The 16,027-nt window shown below is 36.1% G+C and overlaps 1 protein-coding gene across 1 annotated transcript; it reads right to left on the reverse strand.

Moving 5' to 3' along the window:
* Nucleotides 1–4,927: 4,927 nt before the first annotated feature.
* Cavporv1r679 (vomeronasal 1 receptor cavPorV1R679) lies at nt 4,928–5,818 on the reverse strand. Its single transcript, NM_001167396.1, has one exon. It carries the CDS (start codon nt 5,816–5,818, stop codon nt 4,928–4,930), a length of 891 nt encoding a protein of 296 aa, NP_001160868.1.
* Nucleotides 5,819–16,027: the final 10,209 nt, after the last annotated feature.

The raw sequence follows: 16,027 nt of genomic DNA on the forward strand, positions 1-16,027 counted from the left end.
GAGAATCAACAGCACCAAAAGATAACACTTAGGAGAATCCACAAAGCTACTCTTCTTCTCCTCGTCTCCTTTGATGCTGCAAACATTTCTCAGTTGCTCCATTTACACTCAGCACGAAGCTGATTTAATTCAGTTGATGTTAAGTTGACCATCAATTTTTCATCAGTAACACATGGTAACATTTTACTTTTAAAGTCTTTTCAAAGATAAGCCAAGAAAGTAGCCCCAGAAATTATCTTGGCTATCTGAATGTTTCTTTCTTCAGTCATTTTCCATATTCCTCCATGCTTCAGCTCCTAGAAACCAGTGCTACTTCTGTTTCTATGTTAGATTATTTTATAGACCCACGTAAATGTGAGATCATACAATATATATTATTGTTTTTGTTCTCAGGTACTTTACTTTACTTAGCATAAGATCATCAAGGATATTTATTTATTTATTTATTTAGAAAATGGCCAAATTTCCATCCCTTCTATGCCTAAGTATCAGTTATAGATACATTTTATACTTTATGCATCTCTTCCATAATAACATTCATATTGTGCCTATGTGTGTGTTACTGTATTGGACAATGGATACCCAAGAAATTCCATTGAATCACGAGATCAGAACTTCAATTGGATTCAAAAGAATCCAAGAGATTCACTTGCTGGGTCACATGTAAGAAAAATTTTCATCTTTTTGTAGTGCTGCATTGTTTCCTATGGCATTTGCTACAATTGAGACAGTCGTCCATGGTACTGTAGGATTCTTTCTCCTTTACCAAAGCTGCATTAATATTCCTGGTTTTGAACACAGCATTCCTAAGTGTTGGAAATTCACACATTATTATTGTTTTGCCTTTGAATGTCTCCTTGCTTGTCAGTGATGTTGACAGCCATTTTCATATATTTGAGTAATTTCTGAGTCATGGGAGAATAATGTTTCACCCAATGCCATTCACCATTTACCACTACAACTATTAGTTAATATTTTTCTTGCATCTACTTTTGATACAGACAAATGAGAATATCATATATTTCTGATATTACCCACCGTTATACATTAGTATATATACATATATCAAGAATATAATAATAACATAATATATTAATATTATATAATGTATATCCAAAACAATGTCTTTCATTTTTAGGATACCAGTTAACTGTTTTAAAATTTTTATTTAGAGAAATACAAAACAAAACAGTAAAAGGGTACAAGTAATAAAGAATATTAAAAAAAGCAGTAAGAAATCACTAGTCAATAGATTACATATTGTCATCTTAGAAATAGTTGCTCTAGTTACAAAATTAAAGCATACAAAGTAGACATTCAAACAGTGAACCTGCAAAAAAAGTGTTCAATGATCCAAAAAAAAAAAAAAAACTTAGTAATATGGTCATCTATCTTACACACCTAAACACACTTGCACTCCTATCCTTTAGAGCACTTTATTTTCCTCTCTTTTTTACAATAGCAATTACACATTTTGGGCTTTATTACTTCCACAGTTCTTACTACTTTTTATGGAAGAGAATAAAACCAAATGTGACAAAACAAAGCAGAGTCATTCAAAACAAAGAATGGACATAGTACATGATGTAAAAAGAGAATGCAAGGTAGTCAACAATTGTGACCATAATGCCTCTTGCTACCTTATGAAGAATTGCCTATATCATCAGAATACCAATTAACCTTAAACATAGAAAACTGAATGTACTCAACAATGTTTTATAAGTAAGTCAATTCTTTAAGATAGTAATTTTATGTCATTTGATTCTAATCAGAGCCACAATTTTAAAAATGCCTAACAGAACAGAATTGTAAAAGTTTGAAAACTACACTTACGTATCCCAAATTATCATCTCTTACACAAAGCAATATAATCAATAAATATATGCTCATTAAAACATTACTTAGAGTAGTTGTCTAAATACTACTCTTCATCAATCAAGAAATAAATGTGCAACCCAAGAACATGATAGTGATAACATTTCTAAAAACCAAGCAGATGTGAAATCTTAAGGTTCCTATACAGACATATTTTCCTAGTTGATTTTTACTTCAGAGTGTCTTAAAATGCACAGTTGAAATCATGCAAATAATAATGTGTATAGGTTAAAATCCAAAATTGTAATTCATTGATTTGAGGAAAACTTCTTTAATAAATCAAATCCAGAAATATGAAATCCAAAACCTAGAGTGAGACTAACTTTAATCTATAAAATGCTGTAAACACACATTTTACTGAAAGTGATCTTTCCAATTAACTGTAATTTTGAACTTTGATTCTGCACCCAAAAAGAACACAAATTACAGTGCATTGTGTTCCAGGAAAATGTTACAACCTTGCATCACAACCCTTAATAAAATACTCTTGAGAATCAACTTGGGATATTTGTACAGGAACTTGTTTTAACTCAGAAGTCTGCAAGTCCTTCAGGGAAGAACACTTCCCTCTGTGGAAGCAGCAGAATTAAACCCATACTTCTCATGAATAATTGTCAAAGTCACAGAGCCTTGCAAAGCACATTTCATGTCTAGCTTACTCCTTGACCTTTGAACCTTTCACCTGGGTCCTCTCATATTGATCTCTGCCTACCTGGACATCTGGCTCGTGTCACTGGTCTCTTCAGACTCTGAGTATCTTTTCTTTGTTTCACATATGAAGCGAGATGTGAGGTAGAGTCAAAAATTACTGTTTATCGAAAAGTGTCTCATGACATGCCAGGGAGATTGTAGGCAGTACCTGGATTTCAGTCCCAAAGCTGTTCTCTATAAAAAGAAAGAATATAATAGAAGACTCCAGAAAATTATTTCCCAAGGAGCATTCCCTGGCCAAATCTTTACAATACTTAAGAAGTATTTGCAATGTACAGACCTCAAGCCTCACTTTCAATTATTACTGAGTCTCCCCACCACCACCAAATAACAGAAATTAAACTTTAACTTTTGGACCAGAAAACTATATTCTACTGAATTTCTGAAACTAGCAGTAATCTAGATTGTTGGATCCTTATCAATTTGGAAAGGAACAGGTCAGAACAACATAAAATCATTATTGTTTTCTTTTTGTACAGGAAGGAATTCCCAGGTTCTTTCTTTTAAACTCAGGGCTACGAGACTTACTCATGTAAAACCTAAGCTCCTCTCAAATGCAGGCTCTGAGTATATTTCTAAAGGAGTGCAAATTTATACCTCAAATACATACTTTTATCCTTATTACATTAAAATTTAATTTCCCATAACTAACATAGAGAAGCAGTGACAATAAGAAATATTTGTTCAACATTTATAACTGTCTATTATCACACCTCAGACTATGCAAAAGCCTTGCAACAGACAAACATAGTATGATTCAAAGACATTACAATAAGCAAAGTAAATATGGCAAAGTAATTTTTTAAATGCTGTGTGAACTCAGACAGAGGTAGAATAAAAAAAGTCAAAATTCACAAAAGAATAGAGAATACTGATTTCAGGAGATGGAGAGCTAGAAAAACCATAGGTCTTGAGTGAAAATAAGAGAGATAACCACTACAATTTCTAAAGAATATGGAAAGGTAGATGATTATAACACCACATTGTGTAAAAATTTTCCATGATGGAAATCTCAAGTTCTATCACCACACGTGAAATAAAAGCTAAGTACAAAGTCGAACACAGGTCAAGAAATGTCTAGTGAAGAACATGTGTAAATTTTGGCATGAGATTTTCATGTTTAAAAGTCTCTTTAATAGCAACCATACGATGATTACACACTTTGGTGGGATCTTGATATCACGGTGGGTTGAAAGAAACAGAAATGCAAGGAGCAAAGTATTTACAATGTTTGGAATGTCTGAATACAGAAATAATGTTTGGTACCACACATAACAAATGTATGAGATTTTTACTGAATGGAAAATTGAAATCAAAGTAAATGAATGAAAATGTGAAATCAAAGAAAATACACACATTCTATGGGAAACATTCATTAGTAAAATAAAGAACTATTGGTTTCCTCTCTGTACACAGGACTAAATTGAGCTCCTCTACTTAAAATGGGAAGATTAAAAATTGAATCCAGTTGGAATGGCAGTGGTTTTCTAAATGTACCTTGTGTGTTCTTGTTTTCAAGTACATCTAGTTCTGCACAACACAATGCTCATAATGTTAACAATACCACAGTGAAGTAGCCTAACAGTTAAGGATTGTGTTATGATGTTTTGTCTTTGTCTCCTAACTACACTTTGTTTCTGCTGTGCTGTTGATTGAAATCAAGTTCTTATATGGGCCTAGCAGTGGGGCTACCATTAAGCCACATCTGCAAAGTGTGGCCAAAATTATTATAATGAAACAAGGACTTTCTAAAAAGTAAGTTGCAGTCAAAACTGTCAAAAATGATAATATGTTTTTAAAAAATTATTTATACAATACAGTCAAGAGATTGTACTTAAGTTACAAAATATAAACGTGGACTGACATACATGATTAAAAGATAGAAATCATAATGTTTAATGAGGAGGGAGTAATAAAAGATTACTAAAAGAATCAAAAACCAATAAAATATATAGTCTTTACATATATGCTACATATATGAAACAAATGACACATTGAGAAAACTAAATTAAAAATGTAATTGACAATGGTAAAGAAAAGCTTTTTATGCAGAAAACAGAGAAAAAATGATACACAGAGAGGTAAAGAGAAAGGCAGTGATTAAGGAGGTCAGAATGCTCCAAGAGCAAAATAAAATTTTACTAATCATAAGTATAAAATTTAATTTCTTTAGAATTTGTTTCAATCATAGATCAATGTAAAAATGTCCATAGCTATCAACTTTTATCTACCTCTGCATGAATAGTCATTAAAATTTGTTCCTTCAGCTTTGCTATGGACACATGCATATAGTACTGAAGATATGAATAGTAGACCTATGATCATGATGTGTGCTGTGTGCTCACTTCTTACACATGGACCTGCGGACACACTGCTCACGAGTCATGAGAATGAATGGACTAGCAGTAGGGAAACAAGCACTTGTTAAGCCTGCAATTTCAACTAGCCACCAAGCACTTCGATCATAAAGAGAGAACCAAACAATCATGATGTAAGACAGGGCATAGAAAGACACAAAGGTACAGACCAGGATGATGATGCTTTGAGAGGCTCTGGTCTCAGGGGAAGATCTTGTTGAGATGTTGTTTCTGTGAATGTGTTGTGTTTGCTGCTTGTGCCTGTATAGAATGAAAACCATGGAGCCACTGCTCCAGATCATAAGTGTCAAACACAAAACATCGTATGATAATGACAATGGCACAAATATGCCTTTGTCTTTGCTAGTAATGACAGCTGAACAGTAATGAAAATTTAAAGTGTTTGTGATATTTTCATTGTTCCTTTTGTCACTCACAAGCATAGGAATTCTGATGTTTAGCAGCATGTGTATGACCCAACAAATGATGGTACAAGGGCCAATGCACTTTAGAACTTTTACCTTCTGCTCTGTCCACCTGAAGCTTCTGGGGCTAACAGAGACGGCCTGGAAGACACTCAGCAGACAGGTAGTGTTGAAAGAAACACCTCTAGCCACACCGTGAACATAGAAAAACAGTTTGCATCCAACATTAGTAAGGAAGTCTTCCATCCCAAGCACTGCCATGGTCTGTGGGAGTCCTCGGGAAAATATGAACAAGCAGTTGGCCACAGTCAGTTGCCTGACAATCAGATCTGTGGATCTGGACCTGCGCCCACTGCAGTAAATGCAGACTGAATAACATAGCAGTGAGAGATTCCCCAGGCCTCCAATGACAACAGGGAATAGAAAGAGGATTGCAAATCTCACATCCATAGATGTTATTCTACTATGCAGGATTCATAACCATGTTCCAAAACACAAGATTCTGCACAGAAAGATAAGGTGTGGTCAAAATATTTCAACAAAATGAATCCAAAAATTAACATTTTCATTCCTCAAAATTCGGTCTCTAGTATATATCTTGAAGTTTGTTTTTGAATCTTGAATGTTAATTGTCATTTTATAGGGCTTAAATGAATATTTCTATGCAATTAATAGGTTACCAATCCTAAAATACTTAGGGATCACAATACGTGTTAACGGTTATATTTCTGAAGGAAATGCATGTTAAGTAAAGGGAAGGTTTATGACTCATCTAAGTGTTAACAAGTCTTTAGGACCAGTGTGCCAGGCTTCAGTGATACTTTGCTAATTGCTGTGCTGTATTGTCAAAGCATAATAGTGGTGGTGATGTTGGATATATGTCATATTGACACATTTGAAATATTCCTATAGAAATAATTGCCATATTTATAATATCCCATATTTGTCACTGATAATCCCCATTAGGTGTGAATGCTTATTTTATACCACAAATCATTTAAAGAAAATATTCAAAAATGTTTAAGATAAAAAATGAGAGTCTGGCATGGTGGCTTATGCCTGTTATCCCAGCACTCATAAGACTGAGGGACAGGATTGTTGTGAGCTGGAGACCAGCCTTGGCTACAAAGTGAGCTCAAGACCAGCCTGAACTGCATAGACAGACCCTGTCTCCAGAAGAACAATTTTTTTTAAATTGCCTGTTTTCTCTCATCCCCAGTTGAATTTTGATGAACACATGTCAATGTTATCATGGCAATTAAATTTTGTCAACATCAGTTAACAAAGAAATTATATGTAATATTGATCTGTTCTTCTAAAATAATTTCATAGATATGAAATTTCAATCACAGAACATGAATTTAACTCCAGTACATAGATTACTATTTTTCTTATTTTTTAAAAATAAATTAATAGAATGTCATTAGAGAAAGATCATAAAGTACATCATGTATGACAGATGGAATTTTGAGTCTTTATACCACACATGATGTTGGCCCATAATGACATGGAGACAGAAAATAACGTGAAAGATTTTAGACTTGAAAAATATAACAAACTGGGTTTAAATAAATATCAACTTGACATTCTTAATTTTATGCAATTTAAATCACTCAATTATTGAGTTAATTTTTTATGGAAACTAACTCTGTATACAGCAAAAGAAAATTTTCCAGCATAGCCAGCAGACCACAAACATTTTCAGAGAGACCTAGAAACCACTGTCATTCATTACCTCAAACTCAATGAGAGAAAAATCATTCTAAAACAGAAATTGCCATCTGAGCACTTTGCTTATACAGGAATTGTTGGTTTAATATTCTTGAGCACACTCATTATCAAAAAGAAGATCTTATACTGAAGCGATCATGCCAGTTGCACTGTGATGTCTACAGAGCAGTCTGAACACCAGACTGAATTCTTGGTTGGAATCTTACATATATTCTAAGGTAGGTGATATTATTGCTTGGAGCAGTAGTCACACCCATCTTTCACAGGTGAGCAGTTAGAGGCTGGTGAGATCTAAGACATCCAGTCTCTGGCCACAGCTCAGACTGGGCCTCAGTAATCACACTTCCTCCCTGTGCATAGTTATCACTCCAGGTGAATCAATTTTCTAGGCTTGGCGACTCACCCACATATAGACTCTTAATCAGCTCAACCTCTATTTCACAGATAGAACAGAAAATACTCACCTAGCTCTTACCTGTTTCAGGAACACCAGGCCAAGGTCACAGTCATAAACATTCCTGCTTGTGTGAGAGTGAGGTTACCAGAGCCCAAAATATGGATCGTGATTGTGTGATCTCATCTCCCTCTGAGATATAATTATCATTTCACTTGTAGTTTTCATGACAGTGCATGTTCAGGCAATAGAGACTATTGCAAAAAATAACTAAGGAAACAAATATGTTTTGTATAGGTTCCAATTCCCAGACACAGTGAGGAGTTTCTTTGGGCATTTCCACACAGAAGAGAGTTTCAGTGGTCTGCAGAGTGCTTCCTGAGCAGATACTGGAGCACAGCCCTATGGAATGGAATGAGAAAACTTTGGTGCAACAAAGATAAAGAAAACTCAGAACTCAGCGAAACCTGTGTAATTTCCTCAATTACAGTAGCTACTTAAATATATGTGTGTGTGCTTTGATAAACACATTTGTTTAAAACATATATATATATATATATATCTTAAATATACATAATTACATGACTAGGAAATATATATATATATATATATATATATATATATATATCTTAAATATACATAATTACATGACTAGGAAATATATATATATATATATATATATATATATATATATACTTGTGTATATAAATGTGAGAATACTTAATTACTTCCTAAGTCATTGTAAAGATCACAATATTGTTATCGACTATCATTGCCGTGATTTAAAATACATCCCTAAATCTTTCTACTACCTACAATGAGATGATGATTTTCTGTGCAGCTAACATCAGGACCTCAGCACCAGTGCCCACTGTTCTGCTTTTCTGAGGACACATGATTTTTACCCTACATATATACGAGATCCTGTAGTATTTCCTCCTTTGTGCCTGTATGTTTTCTCATAATATAAAACTTTTCTATTTATCAATCTTTTTCACAGTGATGGGTTATCATTCTTTTAGGATAGGTAGTTACTTATTTTCTGTTTGTTAATTTGATTGATTTTTTTCTCTTTGTTTTTGAGACAGAATATCACTATGAAATTAAGGCTGACACTGAAATCTCATAGTATCCCAGGCTGGCCTTGAACTCATGAAGATATTCATGCCTCAGTGTCCCAAGTGCTGGGATTACAGTCATGGCCGACATCAACAAGGTAGAATCAATAGGTTTTCAAAGTTTCTTCATACTACATGCTCTTTATTCATTCACTCACTGATGACCACTTAATTAGATTATATATCTTAAGCACTCTGAAGAGTGATACAAGGATCATGGAAGTGTAGCTATCAGTTCAGTATACTGATTTAATTTCATATATACATACTTATGTATGTATATATATATATATATGTGTGTGTGTGTGTGTGTGTGCGTGTGTATACACACACACACTCAGCAGGTTTGACAGTGTATATGATAGATTCATTTTTAATTCATTGTGTATACTCCATCCTATTTTCCATAATGGCAAAAACAATTTACATTCCCCCCAAAAGTGTCTGAAGATTCACATTTTGCAATAACATGATCATCTCAAAAGCCAGTCCAATAGGTGTGATGGGTTATCTCTCCAAGTTTTGAGTTTGCATTTCTTAATGATTCATGACTTTGAATATTTTTTCATAGACCAGTTTGCCATTTTCTTCTCTGAGAAGTGTCTGATCAGTATTATGCCTACTTATTTTTTAGATTGTTTATTAATAGAATATTATTTACACTCTATTTGCTTGTTTGATTTTTCTTTTTATTTATACATGTTTGTAGAAGACGATTACATTCTTTCTGAAAAGTAGATGGTACCTACATATTTACTGAAATGAAAGATTGATGACAACAGACAAGATTTTCAGGGAAGAATTCTACAATTGATATAAACAAATGATCCACAAGAAGATGGCTGAGTAGCAATCAATGTGTGTTTGAGGGAAAATATTCTTGCAGTCGAAGTAGGGTGATATATTGTAAGACAGAATGACAACTCCCAGTGAAAAACACTTTATCCAGAATAATTGTCATTCACTATTAAAAGAGAAATTAGATTAAAAAGAGCCAAGAGATTTTAAGATTCATGCACTCCAATTATAAAAGTTAATATATAGCACTCCAATTGTAAAAGTGAATATATACATATATATATATATATATATATATATATATATATATATATATATATACATACTTGATACAAGGGATTCCAGTAATTAACTTGCATTTGCCAGGAAGGTGCTTATGCCACTGAGCTAAGTTCCTGGCCAAGACTTATATTTTTGAACATCTCTACAAACCAAATATGTGATGTATAATTAACTTAAGTGCAATAAAACTATACATCATTATTCTGTGAAAAACTTTTAGAACTCATATTTTACTAGAAAATTTCATAAAAAATTATTTTCTCATGTTCAGATGATGTCCCTTGTTCCATGCTTTCTTTGCAATCCCTGGGATACCTCCCTATATCTCTTCCAAAACTCAATTGTTAGTAAAGTTTGACCAACTCCCTAAAGTATATAATGAGATTTTTATGACAAATTTCACTGAGTACTGCAGGATCCAATGGGATCCAATCCTTTCCTACCTGTCCATAAAGGCACAGGGCTCCAATTTCCTGCCTGATTCCTAGACATCCTCTGTACAAAAAAGGTGGAAAATGAGAAATTCCACTGAAGGATCCTCTGCTAGAAGGTCATCACACACAAGGCACTTCTGATCATATTTTGAATCACGTAAACATGTTTAGATGCACAATTTATGTTTATATTAAGAATGACAGAACACTGATCCCTTGTTTGGTTTTCTCTCTTCCCTAGGCACCAACCAGCCAGTTACCTGTCATCTGCTATTCTCAATCTGGTGACATGAATATGACAGAGAGCTATATCTTTTATTTGTCTTCAAGTGGGAGTCTGAAGAAGATGCAGAAAAAATGGGATTTGGGACTGTGCTCCTGTGCAGAGCCTGCACTCTTGAAGCAGAGACAGGTGTGGACTGATTCCCATGGACATGACAGAATTGAGACAGTGAAAGATGTGTGGAGTGAGACCGTGGGTCCATAGCAACATGCACTCTGTTGATTGTGCACAGTTTCTTGTGCAGCCCTTATGCATCCTGGTTGCTTGATCTGGATTCAAACAGAAAGGAGCATGAGTTCCACAATGCATAGGACAATAACCTAGACAACACTCTGCACTTCAAGGTGCCATAGAGATGTCACTGAATTATTTTGGATTTCATTTCAAATCATAGTAGTGCATCATGTATACATAAATTGTGGCATTGGTACACATACATGATGGATCTTGGTTGTTTCTATTCAATCCCTGTGATATATTCCACCCCCCACACATAGCCTTCTCATTAATGTAGTGTTAAACTTGTCATGGTTTATGTGGGTGGTCCCCAGGCCTCATATGTTTGCATTGTGCATTTATGATTGGTTCATTGTCTAGTGCTTGGATTGATGGTGTAGGTGCTACACCCACATAGGTGTGGCAGCAGGATGTAATGCAATGGGAGGAAGAAGGCATGTCTTGCCCTCTTGCTGGTTTCTGCCTTGCTCTTTGCAGCTGCCATGAACTGCATCCCAACCATGCCATCCTGTCAACTGAGTATGGACTGAAACCTCCAAAACCTGTAAGAAATAACCATTTCCTTTCCCAACTTTGGTCATCAGGTATTTTGTCTCAGCAATGAGTAAAAAGTAACTAAGACAGAATTTAGTACTAAGGAGTGGGGTTGTTTGCTGTGACTATACCTGACCATGTTTTTGAGATGCTTTGGAAATGGCTTGTGGGCAGAATTTGGAAAGGTACACACATGTTGCAAGAATGCATAAAGCTGGAGTAGCTTAGACTGTTCCACAAAGGAGATTCTGATCAGAGCTCAGGAGACAAGAACACCAATAGAAAGCATCATTCTTAAGACCAGGCTTTTGAGGTTTCTGCTGGGAAGAAGGACTGCTTTGGTTTTTGGGCTCCCCATGATGTGTGTTATGGCTTGGCAGAAATTTTGTCTGCATTTTGCTCATGCCAAGAGACTTTGCCTGAAACTGAGAAAAAGGGAAATGGACTGATTAATCTGGAAAAGAAAATTACAAACCATTCCAATTTTGAGTCTGTGGCATGGCTATTGTTGGGGACTTTTAGCCAGCTTTCTGTTGCAAACCAAGAGCAAAGAGCCCAGCAGGATAATTTACAACTCTGTGAATTTGGCCAGAAGGAAATTTCCAGGAAGGCTTTGGATTGTAAAGATAGGGTTGAGACTGAGTGCTGAGGAGAAACAGAGAGATAAGAAAGATGGCCCTTGGGCATCCCAGGAAGCTGGCACCCATTCTCTGTAGCCTCAAAACTGAAAATGTTAAAGAATTTGCTCAGAAGAGAAAGCTTCAGAGCACTAGGCTCCAGAATGGCGATGGAGGCCACATGAGGTTCCAGAATGGCAGCAAAGTAGAGAAGCTTTTCTTCACAATCAGGTTCATAGAGTACAAAGTTCCAGGCAATTGACCCCTATAGCCTAGAGAGAGAAAAGCCTGGCTACTGCTCCAGCTGGCAGCAAGCCTTTGTGGTATACACATGGTGCTAATTTTCAGTGCAAGTAAACTGCACAAATTCTGAGGGTAAGATGGCTTCCCCCTCGATTGCAAAGGTCCTGGGGAGGCCAAGCAGCGTGCCCCTGAGAGGGAAATTTAAAAAGAGGTAAGGGTGAAGACAAAAGTGAATTGGAGATCCCAGAAGTTTGGAAAAGCCAGAAAAGTGGGAGATCCAAGGAAAGCTGCAAAAAGCAAGCAGAGAAGGTTTAAGAGAAAAGCTGAAAGAACTGAAATCCCTGTATGTGTCATGAGCGTGAAATCACCCAAGCCTTTTGGAGCTTACAACCAGATTGCTTCAAATGCTGAGCATAAAACTCTAGGGCTTAATATTCACCGTGCTGATGTTGGACTTGCTTTGTTTCCAATGCTTTATATTTTCCTGCTTGTAACTTTTGGAATGGTAAAGCTTATCTTGTGACTTTGCACTCCAGAGATGATTAATATTGTTTCATTTATACAGGCAGTTACAGTTAACAGTTTACCATGGATCTTGGAGGAAACTTGGGACTTGTAATTTTCAGCAATTCTGAAATTGTTAGGACTTTTGCAACTATTGGAGGTGGACTAAATATCTTTTGTGTAAAGGATGTACATGAGTCCTTGGGGCCAGGGGTGGAATGTCATGGTATATGTGGGTGGCCCCTGGCCTCAAGCATTTGCAGTGTACACTTGTGATTGGTTCATTTTCTAGTGCTGGATTGATGGCATAGGTGCAACATCCACACAGGGAGCCAGGATGTAATGTAATGGCATAAAAAAAGGCATGTCTTGCTCTCTTGCCAGTTTCTGCCTTGCTATTTGCAGCCATGAAATGTGTCCCAGTCATGCCACCCTGCCTTGGAGCCAACTGAGTATGGATTGAAACCTCCAAAACTGTAAGAAATAACCCTTTCCTTTCCCAACTTTGGTCATCAGATATTTTGTCTCAATGATGGGCAAAAAGTACCTAAGCCAACTCTGTTTCTTGAACTACTTGTATTATTTTGGTTTTTAAAGTATATGTATATGCACATATTCTGTTGCAATGGATAAGCTAAGTGACATTTAATCTTTGTTATTGCCTCAATTTCACTTAGTATCATGCCGTTATCTCATTCTGAACCTAATGTGATGTGTCCATCAAATGTGTAAGGTTAACTATATACAAATGTACTTCAAGCCTGTTGGGACTGGTGGTTGCTTTCCTTCTTGAAGAGGAAGAAAGAGCATTAAAAACCATGACATTCTACTTGAGGGATAAGGCTGGCAGGAATGTATTCTCTGCATTGAGTTGTGCTGTTTCAACCCTGTAGTACTTCTAGATCCAAGGTGCTGTTGAAACAGCATTTCCACCTCTCTTCCATTTTTATTTATTTCATACGTTTGTGGTGATAGGTTTAATTTTCATTTGGCTTGCTTTTTTCAATCATAAACACTTTTAAAAGTCACACAACATATTGTTGTACTCTAAGAAAATACCTTCATTATTTTGTGTATTATAACAAACCTGCAATGTGGCTTAATATATGTGTTTTTTTTTATCCTTTTTCCCTAACTGATATGTTAAGTGACCTAATTGATACGTTGAGCAATACTCTCCTCTGTAAAGAATTGCAAGAATCTCACCTAATTTATATATTAACCATTGTTGCCCTCTACAAACTACAGAAGTTGTGCTAAAACAAGCTAACAAGGGTTGTTAATCACTGTTAGGCGCCTCTATTCTCCGGTAAAGAGCTAAAGAAAACTAGGATGGCCCACTAATTTATACTTGTTTGGAGTAACTTGCTTGTGTGCAGAGAGATTTGCTTATGAGTTTAACCCTTTACCTGACCTTGACACATAACCGCCATTTTCTGTTCTGTATGGCGCCTTATTGCCTCCCTCTCCCCTCACCTATCTATCTAGGCCATAAAGAATTTGGGTTTCTGGTGACCTCTTCCTGACTTGGTGATGATCTCTCATAAAATGAGCCTGCCCCAATTTTAAGAACTGTTTAGCTTCAAAGAAATTACCGGGAAATACTATGGCCCAAACCCCAATTGGTGCTTTCCTTTTGTTCTGTATGCATCAAATGAGTTAGGTATCAGATCTTTGTAAAACATAAGTTTCAGCTTCTTGTAACTCTTGACCCCTTCACACCCACTAGTGAAAACAAGCTGTCCTGGGATAATTAACTCTCCACTTTCTTCTCCAAATATTGCTGCAGATGTGCCACTCCGAGATAATGTCAGTCTGTAGGATGGGAGTAATTTGAGAAACACCAGGAACTCCCGAGATTGTCAGAGCTAAGTGGAAAGCAATAAAGTTTCCAGATTCAGGTCAACAAGTTTCATGGCTCTGCAGGTTTCTTTGTTACTCCCCCCCTTTTCCTCCAGCCTCTTTTTAAAGTCCTCCCTTCAATCTCTGGGATGCAGTCTCCAAATTGGCTCCTGGAGACTCGACGCCAGGCCTGGAAATAAAGCCTTTGCTACCTAAATTTTCAGTCTCTTGCTTCCTTGAATTTTATACTGGGGCCCGAGTTATAACAATGTAAAATGTTTAATTGTTAGAAAGTAATAAACAGGGACCACACTCTCTCTACTATTAACTTAGTTTATCTCTGTTTGGTGAACACATGAGACTTAATTGCTCACTCTACAAAGTAAAACCTAGATTATAAGTAAGCTTCTGGGAAAAGTCATGGTACAGGGGGAGACTCATATGTAACTTTACATGCAATAATGCTATTTATGTTTTTGTACAAATGTCTCCATTTCAACACAAAAATTGAATAGAGAAATGACTGAATCACCTCCAAGTTTATTTTAAAGTTAATAAAACCCAAGAAAACAAAACATAATAAACCAAATCAACACAACGTAGAAAAATTGGTATGGAAATTCAAAGGAAGATAACAGCAGCCCACGATGGATAATATAATATAACTTATTCTCACAATAGTTTTCCATTGCATCAGGCATTTAAAAATGAAACCAAATAAAACAGAATAAGACCAATCAGTATGGAAATTTGAATAAAAGAGAATAATAAGTTGCAAAAAGAAGAGCAGTAAGAAAAAACATTTGTATTTTAAAAACTAGACAGAAGGAAATGCCCCATATTTGCTATATTGCATACTGATATCCTCCCAAAAGATGTGCAAAACACTAGACCCAGACCTGAAATGCCAGCCAAACAATACAAGCATTCAGCTGTTTTTTGAATCTTATTTACTATCAACATAGCCTATGCTCCAAACAAGCCAGGTGCTTTGCAATCATGGGAGCCCTTCTTGACTGGCAGCACCTGTGCTTGTAGGTTTATATACCAAGGGGAAGAAAATACACAGAAATTCAAAAGACCAAGAGAATAAATCCAAGAATGACAGTTAATAAAAAGAAGTTGAGGTTTACACTTGGGGAATATTTAGGGGGAGAAGTGATAAAATTTACAAATACTGAAAGCAGTGAAATGATTTTCTCACAGACACATAGACTAGGGTGTCACTATGGGTCTTAAGTTATGGGCTGGTGAGACTAGTCAGTGTCCATGCTCCATGTTTTGGGTCTGGTGGGTCAGTAGCATTGAGCAGTGGCCTCATTAAATTTCCAAGGGGACTTCAAGAAAATCTTGTAGGCATCACTCCCCTTCACAGAACTGGTAGCGAGGTCCCAGCTCCAATCCTCATGCCCACACTGGCACCTTAATCAACAGTACAGCCATTCCTGGGCAAAGAGGAACTGGAAAGGAGGCAACATCTGAGAAGCTATGGATGCAGTGTACAGCTTTGTATAAATGAGTGAGCCTAAGTGAGGTCAAACAGGAAACAAGTGAGGCACTTGAAGACTGTGGGAGTGAGGCTTTCATGGGGCTGAAAGCAGAGTTACAGCTTCAGAGTGTTATGCCCATTGGGAATTGGCTC

Source organism: Cavia porcellus, unplaced genomic scaffold (genome assembly GCF_034190915.1).
Source record: "Cavia porcellus strain 051 isolate PalLab524CR breed Dunkin Hartley unplaced genomic scaffold, mCavPor4.1 scaffold_37, whole genome shotgun sequence".
NCBI classification, from domain to species: Eukaryota; Metazoa; Chordata; class Mammalia; order Rodentia; family Caviidae; genus Cavia; species Cavia porcellus.

Excerpts from the sequence above, each read along its gene's own strand:
- Cavporv1r679 (NM_001167396.1), bottom strand. The coding sequence starts at position 5,818 with ATGGATGTGAGATTTGCAATCCTCTTTCTATTCCCTGTTGTCATTGGA.